At 45.2% G+C, this 22,664-nt stretch overlaps 1 protein-coding gene across 1 annotated transcript in view; it reads left to right on the plus strand.

Moving 5' to 3' along the window:
• The window catches only part of FAT2 (FAT atypical cadherin 2), an 84,245-nt gene that overhangs the window by 30,472 nt on the left and 31,109 nt on the right, over positions 1 to 22,664 (plus strand). The window contains exons 4-12 of the mRNA XM_088838550.1: positions 1,608 to 1,666; positions 3,150 to 3,461; positions 4,431 to 4,641; positions 6,317 to 6,456; positions 7,051 to 7,332; positions 8,395 to 8,605; positions 12,144 to 16,202; positions 17,735 to 17,931; positions 20,330 to 20,483. Coding sequence (XP_088694676.1) covers positions 1,608 to 1,666; positions 3,150 to 3,461; positions 4,431 to 4,641; positions 6,317 to 6,456; positions 7,051 to 7,332; positions 8,395 to 8,605; positions 12,144 to 16,202; positions 17,735 to 17,931; positions 20,330 to 20,483 — 5,625 coding nt within the window. The remainder of the gene's footprint in view (positions 1 to 1,607; positions 1,667 to 3,149; positions 3,462 to 4,430; positions 4,642 to 6,316; positions 6,457 to 7,050; positions 7,333 to 8,394; positions 8,606 to 12,143; positions 16,203 to 17,734; positions 17,932 to 20,329; positions 20,484 to 22,664) is intronic.

Here is a 22,664-nt window from a genome sequence, read left to right on the forward strand (position 1 = left end):
CAGGAGAGCTGCAAAGAGAGTTCTCATACACCGGTCACTCAGCTTCCCCTAATGTTAACACAGTGCATGTATCAACACTAAGAAGTAATACTGGTGCAAGGGAATTCAGGAGATTACAGATTTCATTCAGATTTCCCCAGTTTTCTCTGCTGACGGCCTTACTCCCAGCTAGGACTTCATACCAGCCTCAGAGACGGGGATGTGGAGGAGCACAGGGGCAATGGTCCAGGGGGTCCAGCAGCAATTCCAGGGCCACCGGCCCTGAGAAGGTGGGGGAGAAGGTAGCAGGGGAGGCAGTGGTGACAGAAAGGAAAGAAAGCAAAGAAAAACCAGAGATAGAAAAACAGTGACTGCGTTTCCCAGACACACAGAGGGGAGGGAGAGAGGAGTCCCTGAGAAGGCAAGAGAGGAGGAGGATGGACAGGGAGAAACAGAGAGAAGGGAGAGGGGCTGAAGAGGGAGCAGGAGCAGGAGGAGGGCAGGACTGAGCTGGAAGGAAGGCTCTCCGCCAAGCCCTCTCACCCCACACTCTTCCTAGGGGTCCCCCAGATGCCGGGCCTTCCCTGGCAGGTTCATCGGCTTGGGGACAAGCTGGGTGGGGCGACCTGAAACAATATTCACTCTGTCCCAGAGGAACGTCTTCCTTCCTGGTTGTGGGGCTTTCCAACAACCTCCTAGGACCTCTCCCATGGCTGCCTTCAGTGAGGGAAGAAAGAGCCAGAATGACACAAAGGCAGACACGCCCTCAACAGAGGTCACTCCTCACATCAGTACTGGAGACCCCACCCCAACACCAGACCCCCCTTTCCCCTCAGGAAGCCCCCATCCCCACACTTCATGCCATTACTCTATCATTTAACTGCCTAAACAAGATCAAGAAACTTACAGAAAGCTTTTAGAACACCCACAACACCCTACCAATAGTTCTACCTTCATTGAAAAGGGACCCACCTACCCAGCTAGGACCTCTCAAGTCTATGGGCTCGGGTGCCCCTCTGGTTTCCCAACAATCTTGAGCTTGACTTGCCTGATGCAGGCAGAGAATTGGCTCCTTTTCACCATTATGGCCTCAATTTATAGCCACAGTGCCTAGAAAATGAAAACCAGAATTACAGATCACTAAGTTCACCTTCTGGAATTTACAGAAGTGTTGGGAGGAGCCCAGAGCAGCCCTCCTCTGGCGCATCTGTGCCAGCTGGGCGTGGGAAGAACCCATTCTAGGTGCCAGGTAAGCAAGAGAATTAGAACAAAGGAGTAAAATGTCACCCCTTTGTGATTTCTCGAGAACTAAAGGCAGTGACTCTGATCCCCATTATAACTCCTGATGAGTTGCCTCTTCACTCAACAGTATCCTGGGCTCAGCACCCTCCACATGGTGAAAGCATGAAGTGGGTGGGTGATACTGCTGATACTATCCCCTCTGCTGTCCTCTCCCTACCTCTCCTCCCCTTCTCTCTCTCCAGATTTCCATTTCCTCTTTATGTTCTTGCTCTCCCAAGACCAAAAGAATTCTGATCTATGCTTTGAATGTAGGTGTTGAATTTATCCCAGTAAAATGGCCCGGGGAGCCTTTTGCTCCAGTCTTCCCCCAACCATCTCTCCTCCAGGTCTCCTAGCCACTGCCCGGCAGCTGGATCGAGAAAACAAGGATGAACACATCCTGGAGGTAAGTGATGCTGCTGAACCCATTCACTCCATTTGAAAACCTCCTGCAGGAGGCCAGGCTGGAGCCAAGCCAGACCTTGGGGCCCCATGCACGTCTCCAGGCAGTAGCTGAGGAGGGTTCTGACTCAGGGAGAAGTTGCTACTTAAGCTGAGCAGGAAGCACTGATCAATTAGTAATGCCTGCAGGGAGTGTAGGAAAATGGAGCAGAACACATGGGTTATGTATTTGTCCAGTAAGCTTTCTGGCCCATCCCCAGGCTCTAGAGTCAGTCACCCAAGGTCAAACACTAGGTCAGCAGCAGAGCCAGGATGAAAACCCAGACCTTTGTCCTCTAGGCCCACGCTTTTTCTGTGCACGTGTGCTCAGTCACTCAGTTGGGTCTGACTCTTTGTGACCCCACGGACTCTAGCCCACCAGGCTCCTCTGTCCCGAGGATTTTCCAGTCAAGAATACTGGAGTGGGTTTCCACTCTCTTCTTCAGGGGATCTTCTCCACCAAGAATCAAACATGCATCTCCTGCACTGCAGTCGAATTCTCTACCACGCAGCCACCTGGGCAGTCGCACTCTTTCTAGGATGTCTCTAAAATAAGCATCCCTGGTGACCATTCCAATGAGAGGTGTCAGTCTTGACCCAGAGGGGCTTAAATTAGAAGTACTCTAGTCAAACCTGTCCTGTGTTATCCACAACTGATGAACAGGCATCTCCGCTAGTCTTAAAGGCATCAGCTAGGAGGGACACATATTCCTCAGCAGAACTGAAATCAGTGTTGCCTTCTATGATCCCAAGCTCTGGACATTCCCTTTGCATAAAACAGGCATCACTAGTAAGCAGCAGCTTAATGGCCTTCTAGGAGCTGAGGCATTCTCCATAGTTCAGTAGAGGTGTTTGTCTTTAAATAGCAAAATCTTTTTAATATTCAGAAGCATTTTGAGTGGAAATGTCCTATCTATACTGATGCCACGTGGAACAGTGCCTGGTCCTAAAATTGTTTCCCTGCCTTTATTCTGTCTCTGGATCTCATCTCATACACGGGGCCACATGCCTGACTCCAAAGGTACCGCCCACACCTCCATAAACGCCTCTTCGTTTGTTTTTTCCTAATCTCCCATAGCTTAAGGAAAGTGAGAACAAAGCTTATGAGAATTACGAGCAAATAGAATGTCAAAAGTCTTGGAGAAATGGCCCATGGGCCTCCTGAGTAAAGAGCCCCAGCTTTTGTTACAGCCTCTGTGGCTTTGTCTTCTCCCAGTTCTTTCCGGTTTCTTTCTCTGTTCTTGCTGGCTTTTCTGTGGGCGAGGTTGCCAGAGAGCTGGGTTCCGAGAAGGTGAGGTTACATAATGAAAATCACGAGCATATACCAAAGATCAGACGGATTGGTATTTCCAGGCTTTTGAAAGCAGGGGCAGAGGAAGAGCTGCGGTGGGTGGCGATGCATAGTCATGGCCTTGCACCTGTCAACTCACGCTGGATCCTCTTCCCAGGTGACTGTGCTGGACAACGGGGAGCCCTCCCTCCGGTCCACCTCCAGGGTGGTGGTACGCATCTTGGACGTCAATGACAACCCCCCTGTCTTCTCCCACAAGCTCTTCAATGTCCGCCTTCCAGAGAGGCTGAACCCAGGGACTTCTGGGCCTGTGTACAGGCTGGTGGCTTCAGACCTGGATGAGGGTCTCAATGGCAGGATCACCTACAGTATCGAGGAGAGTGATGAGGCAGGCTTCAGTATTGACCCGGTCACAGGCGTGGTGTCAGCAAGCAGCACCTTCACAGCTGGAGAGTATAACATTCTCACGGTGAGGGGCAGGTGGGGCTGGGGACGGGGTGCACGCCTGCTCGGGGATGGATCTCTGACGATACAAGGCTGGGGAGCCAGCCTTCAGGCGTGATGGAGGAAGTCCTCCTTTCCGTGGCATTCTCCCAAAAAGAAGCCAAAAGATCAAAACTCTGGGCCTTTCTCTTTGAGGGCAATAAGGTCCTTGCCTGGGAAACGCACTCTCTTCTTAGAGATAAAGATTTCTGTTGAGAGGGGCAGAGGCATTGAAATCAAGATAAACCTGGGTTCCAATCTTAGCACTGACATTTTATACCTGTGTTGCCTTGGACAAGTCATTACACCTGGGAACCTTTGTTCCATCATCTGTAAAATGGGGATGAGAAAGTTTTCCTTGTAGGAAGCCAATATGGTAAGTGGCTTGGGCCTGGGCTCTCATGTTGGTAGCCTAAATCCCAGCCTCACTGCTAGCCAGGCAGACAACCCCTGGCAGAAGAATTCACAATGCAGAGCCCTGGGTTCCTCCTGCAAAAAGCAGCTGATGATGGGTCCTCTCTGTGGTCAGTCATGAGGATTGAAGTAGATATTGCACATATTGCTCTTAGAGCAGGGCCTAACGATAGGGAGAGCTCAATAAATTCTAGTTTATTATGTTGATTGTTGTTGGGAAGGATAAAGAGCCCATGCATGGAAAGTCTTAGGAATGAGCACACAAAGCCTTCAGTTAATAGTGGCTTTGATTCATCTTTCACCACCCATAAGGTTCTGGAGCATAGTTCTATGTTCTGTTCACTACTGTGCTTGCTGCAGCTGACTTGATGCCTATTTACAGTAAGCTCCTAACTGTGTCGAATGGATGAACTAGTGGATGAAAGACCAGCTCAGTCCATCACAGGGCACTCTGTCTCTTGGCCTGGCCACCTGAGTCTTCTTGTTTCTTGGCTCCAAGCCTACAGACAAAGCCTCAACTTGAATTCTGGCCTCTTTTCAGGTCAAGGCAACAGACGGTGGGCAGCCACCGCTCTCGGCCAGCGTCCGGCTACACATCGAGTGGATCCCCAGGCCCCGGCCCTCCTCCATCCCACTGGCCTTTGACGAGTCCCACTACAGCTTTACGGTCATGGAGACAGACCCCGTGAATCACATGGTGGGGGTCATCAGTGTTGAGGGCCGACCTGGTCTCTTCTGGTTCAGCATCTCAGGTAAGGGCCCCAGGATGAGCCCTAGTCCTCAGGGCACAATCCTCCTGAACCCTCTCAGGGTCATGTTCCCTGGCATCCTCTGTCTTGGCTGTGAGTGGTGATTGCCCCTTCCCTGTTTCTCTGGGGCAGCGGGTTATCAGGACACTGCTTCTTCCAAGTTTTCCTTCATACCATCTATGATCTCAGGAACTCACTGGTAACCCCAGCCAGAACTAGATGGGGCCTCAGTTATCCCAAGTTCCTGGGAGACCTAAGACCCAGGTCCAGAGAGTGGCAAGAGAGACCCAGAGGAGAAAACGCAAGTGTTATGCTTCCTCTTCCGCCTCACTATGAACATCACTGCAGAGCTGACTTCACTGACCATGAGCTCGAGACCAGCTGTACCCTGGGGCCATGCTTAACATTCTGGCCCCAGGTTCCATCCTCAAGATCAGGGAAAGGGTGCATTCTCATGGTAGGAGACACTTGGGTCCAAGCCCTCACAGCCTCCTCTGAAATTTCTTTCTGTTTCTAAATCAACATTTTGTCAGAACATATCGGGGTTGGGAGTGGTTCACAGTTCCCTATGGGAATCTGATGAATGTTTAGGCTCTCTTTTTAGAAGGATACTTGTGACCTGTGTGCACACACGCACACACAAATTTGTGTACAAATTTGGGGGGTGGGTTATAGACTCTCTGAAACCCAGCCAGGGACTCCAGGTCAAGAATCTCTAATCTAAGAGCTTCAGTACCACCTGAAATCCTATCACAGAGATTCCCACCTGCTTCAGAGGTTGAATACCAAACCTATCTTAAGCTTTTTAATCTTCTAGATTTACTTCCATTGCTAATTCACTGTTCTTTATAAGCATTTGACATTTTTTCTTTTGTACAGAATTAACACATGCACTCTATAGAACATTTGGAAAATAGTAATAAGTACAGAGAGGAGAACAAAAATCACCTAATCAGTGGGAGGATAAACTCCCACTAAATAGAAGTTAATCCACTGTTTTCATTTTGATGTTTCCTCTAGTCATTCTGCTTTACACACCCACACACTTAGGGTTACAGGAAAACATTGTTTTATAACCTTTTAAAATATATCCTGAATATATTTCTGTGTCACTAAACATATTTCTACCGCTGCTGCTGCTGCTGCTGCTAAGTCGCTTCAGTCGTGTCCGACTCTGTGCGACCCCTTAAACGGCAGCCCACCAGGCTCCACCATCCCTGGGATTCTCCAGGCAAGAACACTGGAGTGGGTTGCCATTCTACTAGCAGACATTTAAACAGCTACTTGCTACTTCTATATTTTGGATTCTCATAGTTTATTAATAAACAATTCTCTCTTGTCAAACACAGTTATTTCCATTTTTTCCCATGTCTAGGCTTCTCTAGACCATGCAAACTACCTGTAAGCCATGACACAGAGCTCCATTACTCCTGCATGTTTTAATTCTAGTAACAGAATACATTGTAGCGCAAATTTTGGTCTTCCTCTGGGATGCCCCAGTCCTTATAAGTTTACCTTTTACCGAATCATCACTTGGATCTTGATAATAATTTGACAATAACCTGACAGGATCAACTACCACCTCCTCTAGATCTGCCAAATCCCACAGCATTAATACTTGTGCTATTACTGCCTACATCACTGAGGTTCTTCATGCTTTCCCCAACCCCCTTCCCAGGTGGGGACAAGGACATGGACTTTGACATTGAGAAGACGACGGGCAGCATCGTCATTGCCAGGCCCCTTGATACAAGGAGGAGGTCGAGCTATAACTTGACCGTGGAGGTGACCGATGGGTCCCAAACCATTGCCACCCAGGTGAGAAACCTCCCTGGGAGCCCTGAGTTGAGAAGAGATAGGAGCTTTCCTTGGTTGGAAGTAGCTGTGCTCACCACTATGTCACCAACGCACACGGGGCCTCTTTGGTAGGGGTGAGGACGCAGAAGGCTCTCTGTGCATGCATGCACCTCAAAGAACACTGAATCTGGAATCAAGGTTCTGCATTCCAGTCTTATCTGATCACTCTCTCTACGTCTGTGATCTTGGGAGAATTCTTGTTCCCACTGTGGATCTCTATATAATAAGGAGTTTTATCTAAATGAGCAGTTTTCAATTAAAGATAGAGCGCCTAAGATGGGAAGTGGGGCTCTGGATTTCTATTCTGGTTTCAGTCCATTTTATTTGCTTCATATACTGGAATTTCATCTGAAGAAAAGGCCCTTTAAGAAGAATTTTGATTTTGAAAACCACCACCTTAAGTCTTGTGATTCTGAAATATGGTCATTCATTCGACAAATTTTATCAAGTGACTGCTGTATGCCAGGCCTCGTTGTTACGGTGGAGAAGCAGACAGACAAGGTCCCTGGCCCACTGGAGCTTACAGTCCATCTTCTCTTTCACCCTCCTCCCTAGGTCTACATTGTCATGATTGCCAATGTTAACCACCATCGGCCCCAGTTTTTGGAGGCTCATTATGAGATCAGAGTTCCTCAGGACACAATGCCTGGCGTGGAGCTCCTCCGTGTCCAGGCCACAGACCAAGACAAGGGCAAGGGCCTCATCTACACCATACATGGCAGCCAAGACCCAAGAAGTGCCAGTCTCTTCCAGCTGGACCCCAGTAGTGGTGTCCTGGTAACTGTGGGGAAATTGGACCTGGGCTCGGGGCCTTCCCAGCACACACTGACAGTCATGGTGAGTTAACCAAAGACTTAGGTAAGGACGCGCTTGTATGCGGATGTGTGGGGGTGTACATGCTTGGAGGCATGCTGAGGGTTCCCTTTCCCCTACTGAGCCAGGTGTACTGATGTTTATAGTGATAATCCATGATATGAGTTGTGACATTTCACTGCCTGCCAGAGGCACCTTCCATAATGAATGCCTGAGAGTGAGGAAAGGCATGGGATGGCTGCCAAAGAAGTTCCTGCAACTTTGGCTATTCCTGGGCTCACTCCAAATATCCCCAACAATTCCCTCCTTGCTCCATGACTGCATGATCACATGAACTTATATAGTATCAGAGCTGGGAGGGCCCAGAGACCATCCTACCCAGGGCAAACAGATATGTAAGGGCCCAAATGAAGGAGGGCTTATTCTGAGGGTCATGTGCCTGGACTTTCATAACCCTGTGAGAGCCTCCTGAATTTATGCCCTCCATCCCTCATTTGTCTCACTCGAGTCCCAGTCCTGGCCCTACCTATTTCTCTTATCTTGCACCTGAGGCTTACAGAGGAAGAGGCTTGCTCACCATCATACAGCTTTTTAGATGAAACCAGAATCACAGTCCCGCCTTTCCAACTCAAGGCTCAAGCTTCTTACATGCTACTTTATCATCCTTTGGGCACTTAAATATATATTAAAGGCTCTGAGAAGTCCTGCAGCAAAGAAAACATCAACTTGGCTTAGTTCAGTGCTTCCTAAATTTACTTGACTATAGAATTTTTTTTACCTGAATAATATGCTAACATCTTGCAGAACTAATGTTCTCCAAGAACAAATTTGGAAAATACCGCTCCTCTGCTTATTTCTGCCTTTCTCCTAAAGTGGAATTATCCATGAAAACAGCTCAGTCTAATAATCATGAATTGATAAATTGATTTAAAAAGAGAAAAGAATGTAACAGAGCAAAGCTTAAAGGAATACAGAGAGTTACGATTGGATGTATTTTTCACTGGCATTCTATTTCATTGACCTTTATCTAATCCTGCCTCCTCCATTCCGCTTGCTGCTCATCCCATCTCCCCCTTGGGCCCATAGGTTCGCGACCAGGAGATGCCCATCAAGAGGAACTTTGTGTGGGTGTCCATTCATGTGGAGGATGGAAACCTCCACCCTCCCCGCTTCACCCAGCTCCACTATGAGACACGTGTTTCTGACACCACAGTTCCCGGAGCAGAGCTGCTGCAGGTCCGAGCCATGGATGGTGACCGGGGACCCAATGCTGAGGTCCGCTACTCCTTCCTCAAAGGTGAGAGGTCCGACCCTGAGTGCAGGATATGAGGAGAGGGGCTTTGGCAATAAGGGAAAGCACCAGGAGCATGGATTTGCAAGTTATTCAAGTGTCAATTACTTGCTAAACTTTGGCAAATTATCATTCTAGAGCATTCCCTGGAACTATAATGACCTAAATTAATGTGCTTTCAAAGATGGTGAGAATGGTAACAAAGGATTACTCAAGTTATGGGAGAATTTACATTGAGAATATATATATATATCCACCAATGACCATACATGTAAAGGATGCTTATGAAGTCCACGCAATATATATATATATTTTGGTCACACCATGTGGCATGCAGGATCTTAGTTCCCTAGCCAAGGATTGAACCAATGCCCACTAAATTGAGATCACAGAGTATTAACCACTGGACTGTCAGAGAAGTCCCCCATGCAACATTTTAAAAGATAGTATCTTTGTGCAAGTACGGTAAAAGGGACCTATAAATACTTGATAAGATATATGGCATTGTTTCAGGAGTATTTTCTTCTAAGGCCACATCATGATTTCATATCTATTATTTTTTTAATCTGAAAAATAGGAATATTATCTGTGTCAGAAACTCTTTGTGAAGACTAAAAGAGAAAATGTATGTTAACACTTTGTAAATTATAAAATATTATACAAGTGCCAAGGGTTATTACTAAGTGTTAATAATAAGTAGTTTAATATGACAAAAATTATAATATCCAGTACCCAACTAATTATTAATCATAATTTGTAATGTTTGATAATTCATAATTGATACTTAATCTTTAATATGAATTAATATCTATAGAGCAAAATGCTATGGATGATCAAAGGTGAGCTTGACTTGCTCTTTGCCTTCATGGAGCATAATGATATTAATTTACTGCTTGTCAGTGTCTTACATACTTTCAAGAACTCAGAATGTTTCACATTTTCCTTTTTTGTAGAGACAGTTGTTATACCTTGTCATAGGGCAGAAGTCTATTCATCCCTGAAGAATAATAATGCAAATGATAACCCATTAATGGCTTATTTTTGTGACTTATGAAGTATAATCATCTCTTTTTTCTCACTGACAGTCCCACTGATGTTGTAGTAATTTTTTTTAATAAATCTAAAATATTTTTTAAATCTATGCCTCACAGCATATGGGATCTTAGTTCCCTGACCAGGGATCAAACCCAGGTGCCCTGTAGAGGAAGTTTGGAGTCTTAATCACTGGAGCACCAGGGAATTCCCCCTGCTACTAATTTTATTTTACACATTGAGTTAGTTTTAAAACAATCTTCTGATTGAAGAAGTAACACATGGTTATTCTTTAAAACCTGAAAAAAACAAGAATCTACGAAGAAGAAAATAATACTCAGAGGACTTCCCTAGTGGTCCAGTGGTTAAGACTCTGTACTGACTTCCATTGCAAGGGGCACAGGTTCAAATTTAAGATCCTGCATGCAGCAGTATGGTCAAAAAAATAATAAAAATAACACTCGGCCATGGCTTTCATAACCCAGAGAAAATAATTTCACGTATTTCTCTCATCTTTTTCTATGCATCTTTCTGCAGTTTTAAGATCAAAATGAATATACAATTTTCTTCCCTATTTTTTTTTCTCTCAGCAGTAAAATAAGAAATTATGATTATGCTTACTTGGCTACTTTTAAGGGAACTACTTTTAAATTTCTGGTTACTCATTAAAACCACGTTCTTTGATCAACCTCAGGGTTTGTATCACAAAGGCAAGTTGGGAAATCACCTCAATAGTCAGTTGCAGAGTGACTTCGCTTAATGGGAGAATCAGATGGAAGGTTTTGTGGCGAAGCCTGGCTATTTACTTTGCCATTAAAATAATAAATGAAATAAGCATAGTAATAAGTAGTATTCCCCTGAGTGAAGGACTTGTACTCCTGGGAGGTGAGCAGAATTATTCAGGTGTTAGTCATGGTATTAAATAGGTAATGGTCTCATCGCAGGGCAAAAAAAAACATATTTGAAAAACTATATCAGGTGATGGATGTTAACTAAACATTGTGGTAGTCATTTTGCAATATATACTTAAACATAGATCAAATTATGTTATACACCTTTAATGCCATGTTATATGTCAATTATATCTTAATAAAACTGAAAAGAAATACCAGTTATGCAAGCTGAATAAGTTCTGGTGATCTCCATACAGCATTGTGCTTATAGTTAACAACACTGTACTACAACCTCTAAAAATTCAAGAATGTAGACCTCATGTTATTACCATAGTATAAGAAAAGGTAAAGGGAAAAAAAAAAAAGAATAGTTGCAGCCCAATTAAGGTCAGACTCTAAAAACTGTAACAACTTTGAGAACTTTTTTTAGGAAAATATGATTAGTTTCAACATTAACTTTTGTGAACTATATAATGTTGCATAATCACAATTTCCCTCAACTTAAATTATTTTTTTATCCAAATAAATATCAAATTTTAAAAGGATGATAAAAATAATAATCAGACATGGAGAAACGAGTCCATTTTTGATTCTCATTTGGGCTTCCTGATTAGTCAAGGAAGATTCTTTTGGGTACTAGGATCTCTTTAATTTTCTAATACTTACTGCAGAAAGACTGTAGGTCTTGGGCCAGACCCTCTTAGCAAGCAATAGATTTTATCCAGATTTTTAAGAAAATATTTTCCATTGACTGGTTTTTATGGTAACCTCTGATTTATAACAAGCAATACTGTGCTTCTTTTTAAAGAACCAATATATAAAGTTGGCTGTTAAAAATACTTTAAATTTAAAAAAGAAATCAATTTAAAGGAAAGTATCCATTAAATAATAGTATAAATTGTATACTATACTGTTGTACAGATAGTAGCTGAATATTTAAAAAAACAAACAAACAAACCTGTAAAGGTGGTGTGAGAATGCCTAACCTTGAAAAAATCCAGGTGTGGTGGGAAGGGCATCTGACCAGAAGCCTCAAGAGCTGGGTGTGCTACCCAGTCCCTCCCCACTCAACCCCCGCCACTCACTCCCAACCCTGACAAAGGATCTTCCCACAGTAGACTATACGGAGAATAGACAAGGCAGTTTTCCCAGTCTGTTTCAGTTTAGACAGCTCATGATTCCATATCGACAATTTTCAACTATTGAGTGTGTAACCGGAACTATTCAAAGTTATGTAAAACATGGTTTAAAATTCTATATAATGTAACTGAAGCCTTTCCTATGAAAGTCGCCACTGAAACAGAGAGGAGTACGCTTTTCCTACAAAGTTTAAATCTCCTTCCTTTCCTCCAAAGCCCTACTGTGGCTTTGGTTTGTAGCTTTAAGTTATGGCCCCAAAAGCTTCCATTTTTGGAGTACCTACCAGGTGCACCAATTAAGAGATTTCATAAAGTACAGGCCTACCCGACATCTTGTAGCAGAACTAAATCCATGGTGGCGCAGGATGTGGGTTTTGCCCTGCCCAGCTTTTGTGTGATTGTCTTATACTGATCTAGAAAGCCTAGTAGGTACCTCTTGGGGATGTGGTAAACTTCAATTTCTCTTGTCTTTTGTTTTAGGGAACAGCGAAGGTTTCTTCAACATCAACGCCCTGCTAGGCATCATCACTCTAGAGCAGAAACTTGATCAGGCAAATCATGCCCGGTATACTCTAACAGTGAAGGCAGAAGACCAAGGCTCTCCACAAGGGCATGACTTGGCTACAGTGATCATTCACGTCTACCCCTCCGACAGCAGTGCCCCCATCTTTTCAAACTCTGAGTACTTTGTAGAGATCCCTGAATCAATCCCTGTGGGTTCCCCAATCCTCCTCATCTCAGCTACAAGCTTCTCAGAAGTTACCTATGAGTTAAGAGAGGGAAACAAGAATGGCGTATTTTCCATGAACTCATATTCTGGACTCATTTCCACTCAGAAGAAACTGGATCATGAGAAAATTTCATCTTACCAGCTGAAAATCCGAGGCAGCAATATGGCAGGTGCATTTACTGATGTCATGGTTCTTGTTTACATCATTGACGAAAATGACAATGCTCCCATGTTCTCAAAATTGACTTTTGTGGGCCAAATTAGTGAAGCAGCTCCACTGAATAGCATGATCATGGATGAAAACAACAACCCCCTCGTGATCCGAGCTTCTGACAGTGACAAAGAAGCAAATTCCTTGTTGGTCTATAAAATTTTGGAACCAGAGACTCTGAAGTTTTTAAAAGTTGATCCCAGCATGGGAACTCTAACCACTGTATTAGAGATGGATTATGAAAGCATGCCCTCTTTCCGATTCAACATCTATGTCCATGACCAAGGAAGCCCCATCTTATTTGCACCCAGGGCTGCCCAGGTCATAATCAATGTCAGAAATGTTAATGACTGTCCTCCCAGGTTCTTGGACCAGATATATGAAGTAGCAATAATGAAGCCAATCCACCGGGGTATGGAGCTCCTTATGGTGAAGGCCAGTGACGATGACTCAGAAGTCAATTATAGCATCAAAACTGGCAATGCTGATGAAGCTGTTGCCATGCATCCCATTACTGGTCGCATATCTGTGTTGGATCCTGCTCTCCTGGGACTCTCTCGGGAGCTTATTGTCAGAGCTTCTGATGGCCTGTATCAAGATACTGCACTAGTAAAATTTTCTTGGACACAAGCTCCTAACACAACCTTACAGTTTGACCGGGATGTCTATAGGACAACAGTGAAGGAGAATTTACTGGACAGAAAGGCACTGGTGATTCTTGGTGCCCAAGGCAATCATTTGAATGACACCTTGTCCTACTTCCTTTTGAATGGCACAGATATGTTTCATATGATCAAATCAGCAGGTGTGTTGCAGACGACAGGTGTGGGGTTTGACAGAGAACAGCAGGACACTCATGAGGTGGCAGTGGAACTGAGGGACAATCGGACACCTCAGAGGGTGGCTCAGGCTCTGGTCCGAGTCTCTGTTGAGGATGTCAATGACAATAGCCCTGAATTTAAACATCTGCCCTACCACACAATCATCCAAGATGGCACAGAACCAGGAGACGTCCTCTTTCAGGTATCTGCCACTGACCAGGACTTGGGGGTGAATGGTGCTGTCACCTATGCGTTTGCAGAAGATTACACATATTTTCGAATTGACCCCTATCTTGGGGACATATCATTAAGGAAACCCTTTGATTATCAGGCTCTGAATAAGTATCGCCTCAAAGTCATTGCTCAAGATGGAGGAACTCCATCCCTCCAGGCTGAGGAAGAGGTACTTGTCATTGTGAGAAATAAATCCAACCCACTATTTCAGACGCCTTACTACAAAGTCAGAGTGCCTGAAAATATCACACTCTATACCCCTATTCTCCACACCCAGGCCCGGAGTCCAGAGGGACTCCGGCTTATCTACAACATTGTAGAAGAAGAGCCCTTGATGCTGTTCACCACTGACTTTAAGACTGGTGTCCTAACCGTGACGGGCCCTTTGGACTATGAGTCTAAGACCAAACATGTATTCACAGTCAGAGCCACAGACACTGCTCTGGGGTCATTTTCTGAAGCCACCGTGGAAGTCCTGGTGGAGGACGTGAATGATAATCCTCCCACCTTCTCTCAGTTGGTCTACACCACTTCAATCTCAGAAGGTTTGCCTGCTCAGACTCCCGTGATCCAACTGTTGGCTTCTGACCAGGATTCAGGGCAGAACCGTGATGTCTCTTACCAGATCGTAGAGGATGGCTCAGATGTTTCCAAATTCTTCCAGATCAATGGGAGCACAGGGGAAATGTCCACAGTTCAAGAGCTGGACTATGAAGCCCAACAACATTTTCATGTGAAAGTCAGGGCCATGGATAGAGGAGATCCCCCACTCACTGGTGAAACCCTTGTAGTTGTCAATGTGTCTGACATCAATGACAACCCCCCAGAGTTCAGGCAACCTCAGTACGAAGCCAATGTCAGTGAGCTGGCAACATGCGGACACCTGGTTCTCAAAGTTCAAGCTCTTGACCCTGACAGCAGGGACACCTCCCGCCTGGAGTACCTGATTCTTTCTGGAAATCAGGACAGGCACTTCTCCATTAACAGCTCATCGGGAATAATTTCTATGTACAATCTTTGCAAAAAACACTTGGACTCTTCTTACAATTTGAGGGTAGGTGCTTCTGATGGGGTCTTCCGAGCAACTGTACCTGTGTATATCAACACTACAAATGCCAACAAGTACAGCCCAGAGTTCCAGCAGCATATTTATGAGGCAGAATTGGCCGAGAATGCAAAGGTGGGGACCAAGGTGATTGAGTTGTTAGCCATAGACAAAGACAGTGGTCCCTATGGCACTGTAGATTACACCATCATCAATAAACTAGCAGGCGAGAAGTTCTCCATAAACCCGAGTGGCCAGATCACCACACTGCAGAAACTAGACCGGGAAAATTCCACAGAAAGGGTCATTGCTATTAAGGTCATGGCTCAGGACGGAGGAGGACGCGTGGCCTTCTGCACTGTGAAGATCATCCTCACGGATGAAAATGACAACCCTCCACAGTTCAAAGCATCTGAGTACACTGTATCCATTCAGTCCAATGTCAGTAAGGACTCCCCAGTCATCCAGGTGCTGGCCTATGATGCAGACGAAGGCCGGAATGCAGACGTCACCTACTCAGTGGACTCAGTGGAGGACTTGGAAGAAGAGGTCATTGAAGTCAACCCAATTACTGGCGTTGTCAAAGTGAAAGAGAGCCTGGTGGGACTGGAAAATCGGGCCTTTGACTTAAAAATTAAAGCTCAGGATGGGGGCCCTCCTCACTGGAACTCTCTCATGCTGTTACGACTTCAGGTGGTTCCTAATGAGGTATCCTTGCCCCAATTTTCTGAACCTCTATATACCTTTTCTGCATCAGAAGACCTTCCAGAGGGGTCTGAAATTGGTTCTGTTAAAGCAGTGGCAGCTCAAGATCCAGTCATCTATAGTCTGGTGCAGGGTACCACGCCAGAGAGCAACAAGGATGGCATCTTCTCCTTGGACCAAAACACAGGGGTTCTAAAGGTGAGGAAGGCCATGGATTATGAGTCCACCAAATGGTACCAGATTGACTTGATGGCTCATTGCCCCCATAATGACACTTACTTGGGTTCCTTGGTCTCTGTCAACATCCAAGTGAAGGATGTCAATGACAATAGGCCTATATTTGAGGCTGATCCATATAAGGCTGTTCTCACTGAGAATATGCCAGTGGGGACCTCAGTCATTCAAGTGACTGCCAATGATCAGGACACTGGGGATGATGGCCAGGTGAGCTACAGGCTGCCAGTGGACCCTGGTAGCAATATCCATGAACTCTTTGCCATTGACAGTGAAACTGGCTGGATCACCACACTCCAGGAACTTGACTGTGAGACCAACCAGATCTACCACTTTTTCGTAGTGGCCTATGACCATGGCCGGACCATCCAGCTATCTTCTCAGGTCCTGGTTGAAATCTCCATTACAGATGAAAATGACAATGCCCCCCAATTTGCTTCAGAAGACTATAGAGGATCTGTGGTTGAGAACAGTGAGCCTGGTGAACCTGTGGCCACTCTTAAAACCTTGGATGCTGATATCTCTGAGCAGAACAGACAGGTCACCTGCTATATCACAGGTAAGGATACCTATCTTAGAGTGGGATGCCTTGAGAACAATTCCAGTAAGAAGTTTCTTAAGACATGGTTTAAGTCCTTGCTCTGCCACTTAACAGTGTGATCTTGAGCAAATCACTTAACTTTCCAGGACCTCAGTTGCTCCAGTTATAGACTTGGCTATTTTAATTCATCTCAAGGGATGCTGACAGGATCTAACTTGAAAAAGCTTTGATAGCTCCCTATAAATTAAACAGTGCTTTGTAAAGAGGATTTCTTATTACCTTAGCTGGAGTAGATAGAATAGAAGGGAGATACTGTAAATGTTCTCAGTTAGCTTCTGGAAGATGGAGAGGGGATCAACAGTTGTGTGGTCTATAGAAACTCTGTGAGGTGACTATCCTTGCAGAGTAGTACTCTGCCAAGGGCAAGTTGTGGATAGTAGAAAATGCTTCCTAGTTAATCATAGTACCTGAGTGTTAAGTGGGTTGGATATGATTCCAACCCAATCCTCTTGTTTCACACACACATGGGAGAACCAAAGCCCAGAGAGGATAAGCTCAACCAAGGTCACACTCCAAGCTTGCATCAGGACTGGGATTAAAACCAGACCCTACAAACTGCTCTCCCCAGTACATAACTACTGCAAACCTAAACGACTCCAGTCTCTGTCCAGGGGTGAAACCAGCCAACTGGTGGCCAAAGAGAGTTTCTTGACTTCTCAGTGTCCCTTTACCTGAGTCCCAGGTGCCTTGTCATCCCATTCCCATAGTCATGGTTTCTTCTGCTCTCACAGCTGTCTGGTGGAGAGTTAACAAGCATGACGATCCAACAAAGAATTATAGACTCCTGGAGACAGAGCCTGGATCAAAGTTGTTTGAAACACAGAGTCTTAGTGAAATAGAATCTTATCATCTTTTAATATCAGACTCTTAAAAACACAAAAATCTTAAACTCTCTGAATAACAACATAATAAATGTCACTGTATCATCAACTCTGGTAATAGCTGAATCTTGGAGCTCCAGAATCTTAGAATCTCGAAAATCCATCTCCCCTCTCAATAATGGATGTCAAGAAAAGATGACTCAGAAGCAAACCTAATGATGCATCTGAACCTCCAGTTAGCCTGTGTACTCAGTTGTAAAATAAAACCTCAGAGAGTTTAATACTATTGATCACTTTCCACTCTCCACTATTGAACAGATACTGGATACTAGAAGGTTCTTGGCTAGAATTGTTATCTGCTTCCCTTTAATTTCCTCCAGTGTCTTCCAATGCACACAAAATAAGAAACGTGCCCCTTAGCCACATATTTTGGAGCAGTGTTTCTCGCAGTGATAATTCCCTTTAAAAGGAGACCTTTGAAGTTGAAAGAGGTTTCATAACACCAAATAACTAACTCATTGAAGAACTGTAGGTCCCTAGTTAAAGGAGGAAATTTTTGCCTTACCCTGAAATCCTAAAAAAAAAGTGTCAGGTGGGCAGTCACCTATAGTACAAAGCCTGGTTTGTTCCTATGGCTTGACTTCAGGAAACTCTGTCCTATATTTCTAGAGGGAGACCCCCTGGGCCAGTTTGGTATCAGCCAAGTTGGAGATGAGTGGAGAATTTTCTCGAGGAAGACCCTGGACCGTGAGCACACAGCCAAGTACTTGCTCCGAATCACAGCTTCCGATGGCAAGTTCCAGGCTTCAGTCCCCGTGGAGATCTTTGTCCTGGACATCAATGATAACAGCCCACAGTGCTCACAGGTGAGACCCAGGTGAGGGTAGGGGAGGAGTGGAGATAAGGAAGCTGGAGCAAAGGGTAAGAGGAAGGAGAAGGACTCAGAGTACCATCTCTGAGCCAGGCCATTGCTGACCAAACCTGCCCTTGCTTCTCCCCGGCCAGCCTCAGACTAGTGCCTGGGGAAGGGACCATTCCAGGTAATTCCTCCCCCTTCCCAAAAGGATGTCACCAAGCTCTTTAGGATTCATGATCCATAGCTTTCCCCACCCCCCTCCCCACACTCCCTAAAAAGATCCTTCTTTCTGAAAAACATATCCAGAAGTAACTTCATTCTCCAAACAGTCTGCTATGCTCAATGGAAAAGTCACTCTATCCCTCAACTTGTTAGCATGGCTCATTGTTATGAAATATATCCAGAGACCCTCCCCAGAGACGCCCTGCGCCACTGACCATGTCTTTTGTGCATATGCCTACATCTGCATGCATTATACAGACCAACAGAAACCCTCCTGCAGGGCACATGTATACCAAACACACAGACAGGGCAGCTACACTTTTGATAAGGGAGACTTTCATAAGGAGCTCATGTAATTAAACACTAAATTTCCCAAGGAAAATATTGAGTGGTGTGTGTGTGTGTGTGTGTGTACGCGCACACACACATACATCAGGAGAGAAATTGCATTCTTAGAGGACATAAATCAACAACCATTGTCATGGAGCTTTGCTTTTAAACATATTTTTTAAAACATAATAAATAATTTTTAATTAGGGGGGTTGCATTACTTCAAGGTTTGCAAATAAAGTTAAACTATTAATATTAAATTTTTATGACATCAAGTTAGCATATTAAGTGCATAAAAAATCCAGTTCTTCAGTATATATACATATAAGTACACACTTATATGTAGGTACTCACACACACACACGTAATTGAAAGATGATCTATAACCCCATAAATATGCAAATACATATACACATACACACAAAGATACACATAAGCATGCATGCATGCATGAAGTCACTCAATTGTGTCCAACTCTTTGCAACCCCGTGGACCATAGCCTACCAGGCTCCTCCATCCATGGAATTTTCCAGGCAAGAGAATTGGAGTGGGTTGCCATTTCCTTCTCCAGGGAATCTTCCCAACCCAGGGGTTGAACTCAGGTCTCCTACATAGCAGGCAGACGCTTTACCATCTGAGCCACCAAATAACATTCATCCATAACATACCCATTCATACAGGTAAATGTACATCTCTAACTCACACAAACATAGAAGCATGTGCATATATGTATACTTCAATGCTTCCTACTTTATTTGTATACATATATGGACAGAGAATGAGATGGCTGGATGGTATCACCGACTCGATGGACATGAGTTTGAGTGAACTCTGGATGTTGGTTATGGACAGGGAGGCCTGGCGTGCTGTGATTCATGGGGTCGCAAAGAGTCGGACACGACTGAGCGACTGAACTGAACTGACTGATATGGACACATACCTTGGGATACACAAAAGTCATATATCCTATCACCTTTCCTTCCTCTGTTTTCTACGCTCCAATCTCATAGAAGCGTAGTAGAAAAAGAGAACCTGGATTATCAAGTGGGGTGCATGGAAAATGTCTCTGCAGGATCCAAGATGAGCACCTTTTGGATGGTCTCAGAAGGGCAACCTTTTGGGGAGAACAGTGGCCATACCTTCTTTCTCTTTTGCCTCAGCATTCTTCTAACCATCCTGTATCCTCCTCATGCTGAGGGAGTCTGGGGCCAAGGGGTCCATGCTAACCCACACTCGGCAATGGGGGGACAAGTTTCCTTGGAAACTGTGTCCAGCGCCAGCAGCTGGAGAAACATTAGGTTCTCAGGGAGCTCCAGCTCTCCCCTGTGCCACACACTTCGAAATGTGGCCCTTATGGAGCAAGAGATTGTGGCAGGTCCTGGTGGCTCAGATGGTCAAGAATCTGTCTGCAATGCGGGAGACCAGGGTTCAACCCCTGGGTTGTGAAGATCCACTGGAGAAGATCCCCTGGAGATCCTCCAGTATTCTTGCCTGGAGAATCCCATGGACAGAAGAGCCTGGTGGGCTACAGTCCATGGGGCCACAAAGAGTCAGACACGATTGAACGACTTTTCACTTTCACTTCTAGCCCTGAGTGTGAGCTTTCAGACGGTGGAAATTCTCTCTCATTCTCTTTTCTGCCTAGGTCTCCCGTCGTCTTTCTCCTTGTCTTTCATCTCCATTTTCCCTGCATGTTCCATCTTATTCTATTCTCCTCCCTCCCTCTCTCTGCTTCTCTCCCCTCCCCCACTTCCATCTCTCTCTCTGCTTCCATCTTGTCCTGTTACTCTCTCTCTCTCTCTCTGGATCTTAGCATATCTCCCACATTCTCCCTCTTCTTTGTCTTTCAATTTCAGCTTCTCTACACTGGCGAAGTCAGTGAAGATGTACCTCCAGGACACTTCATTTTGAAAGTTTCTGCAACAGACTTGGACTCCGACACCAATGCTCAGATCACATATTCTCTGCATGGCCCTGGGGCAGATGAATTTAAGCTGGATCCTCACACAGGTAGGTTTCCTGAGCTGCAGGATCAAGCCAAGAACTGATACACTGAATAACCAGTGCTCAGTACCCAGGCTCCTTAGAGAAGAAACAAGAATTCACTTACCCATCCACCCATCCATCCACTCAGCAAACATATATTGTCCCTATGTGCCAAGCATTCACTAGATGCTGGGGACAAAAATTGATAAGATGAGATCGAGGTCTTCATAGTCTAGTGGGAAAGGTATTGAGTCAGTGGTTTGACATGTGCTAAGAGAAATTCAGGATGTTAAGTGAGGTTTGACAGCAGAACTTAAGTTTGGAAGTGGAGTTAAGTAAAATTTATTTGAGGAAATAGCCAGGGGGTAAGGGAGTGGTACGGAGAAGGCAATGGCAACCTACTCCAGTACTCTTGCCTGGAAAATCCCGTGGACGGAGGAGCCTGGTAGGCTGCAGTCCATGGGGTCGCTAAGAGTTGGATACGACTGAGCAACTTCACTTTCACTTTTCACTTTAATGCATTGGAGGAGGAAATGGCAACCCACTCCAGTGTTCTTGGCTGGAGAATCCCAGGGACGGGGGAGCCTGGTGGGCTGCCGTCTATGGGGTCGCATAGTTGGACACGACTAGTGTGACTTAGCAGCAGCAGCAAGGGAGTGGTAAGGGTGGACACTTAAGGCAGAAAGAGATTTCATACGAGGACTTTGTTTTGGGAAAGAACATGCACAGGTAAGGACCTAGAAGGCAGAAACTGGTGCACAGAAGGGCAGGAGAGAAAGAGGGCAAAGGATGAGGCCCCCTGGGGCACCGGGGCCAAGTCCTTACCTACAGAGCCCAAAAGTCATGATCAAAGATATGATCTCAAGGTTGTATGCTGCAGATTGAGATAAAACCCCAGGGCACTGCTGTAAGGATCCCAATAAAGTATATAGAAATCTAAGCCCAAGTCTGGCGCATAATAATAATAATTCAGTAGATACGGTTTCCATTGTCATTATCAGGCGACAAAGCAGAGAGTGGGAAGCAGAGAATCCAGCAGAGTAGAGTGGAATACTTGGGAGAGGTTTGGCTGTGAGTGTCTGGTGGAGAAGACAGGGTAGAGACTGGTTCCTTCAGAAAAGGGGAAGTCCTTGTCCTGCTGCTGTAATGGAGGGTGTGGGGACATGCAGCGTAGAGGGCTCAAGTCACAGAAAGCCAGCTGCTGACACTTGGAACCAGTAGCTCAAAGGATACTATGCAGGTTGCTGAGCAGGGAGATGGCAGGTGAGTATTTCAAGAAGCTTCACTGCCCTTTCTGACCCCAGCACAGGCATGCTGAGTCACCCAAGTAGGTGACCTAACCTCTCTCTACTGCTCTTTGTCCAGATGAAGGATGATTCAGTTCAGTTCAGTTCAGTTCAGTCACTCAGTCGTGTCTGACTCTTTGCAACCCCATGAATCACAGCACGCCAGGCCTCCCTGTCCATCACCAATTCCCAGAGTTCACTCAAACTCATGTCTGTCGAGTCGGTGATGCCATCCAGCCATCTCATTCTCTGTCGTCCCCTTCTCCTCCTGCCCCCAATCCCTCCCAGCATCAGAGTCTTTGCCAGTGAGTCAACTAGTCGCATGAGGTGGCCAAAGTACTGGAGTTTCAGCTTTAGCATCAGTCCTTCCAATGAATACCTAGGACTGATCTCCTTGAGGATGGACTGGTTGGATCTCCTTGCAGTCCAAGGGGCTCTCAAGAGTCTTCTCCAGCACCACAGTTCAAAAGCATCAATTCTTTGGCATTCAGCTTTCTTCACAGTCCAACTCTCACATCCATATATGACCACTGGAAAAACCATAGTCTTTACTAGACGGACCTTGGTTGGTAAAGTAATGTCTCTGCTTTTTAATATACTAATCTAGGTTGGTCATAACTTTCCTTCCAAGGAGTAAGCGTCTTTTAATTTCATGGCTGCAATCAGCATCCGCAGTGATTTTGGAGCGCAAAAAAATAAAGTCTGACACCATTTCTACTGTTTCCCCATCTATTTCCCATGAAGTGATGATTAGCAGGGTCTTAAAAAAAATTCAGTGGTTTATCTGAGTATGGAAATAATACGTGCTCATTATTCAAAACGGGCTTCCCTTGTGGCTCAGTTGGTAAAGAATCTGCCTGCAATGTGGGAGACCTAGGTTCGATCCCTAGGTTGGGAAGATCCCTTAAAGAAGGGAAAG

The sequence above is a fragment of the Moschus berezovskii genome, chromosome 8 (genome assembly GCF_049115385.1).
Source record: "Moschus berezovskii isolate FMDL1 chromosome 8, NW_MosBer_1.0, whole genome shotgun sequence".
In the NCBI taxonomy this organism is placed as follows: domain Eukaryota; kingdom Metazoa; phylum Chordata; class Mammalia; order Artiodactyla; family Moschidae; genus Moschus; species Moschus berezovskii.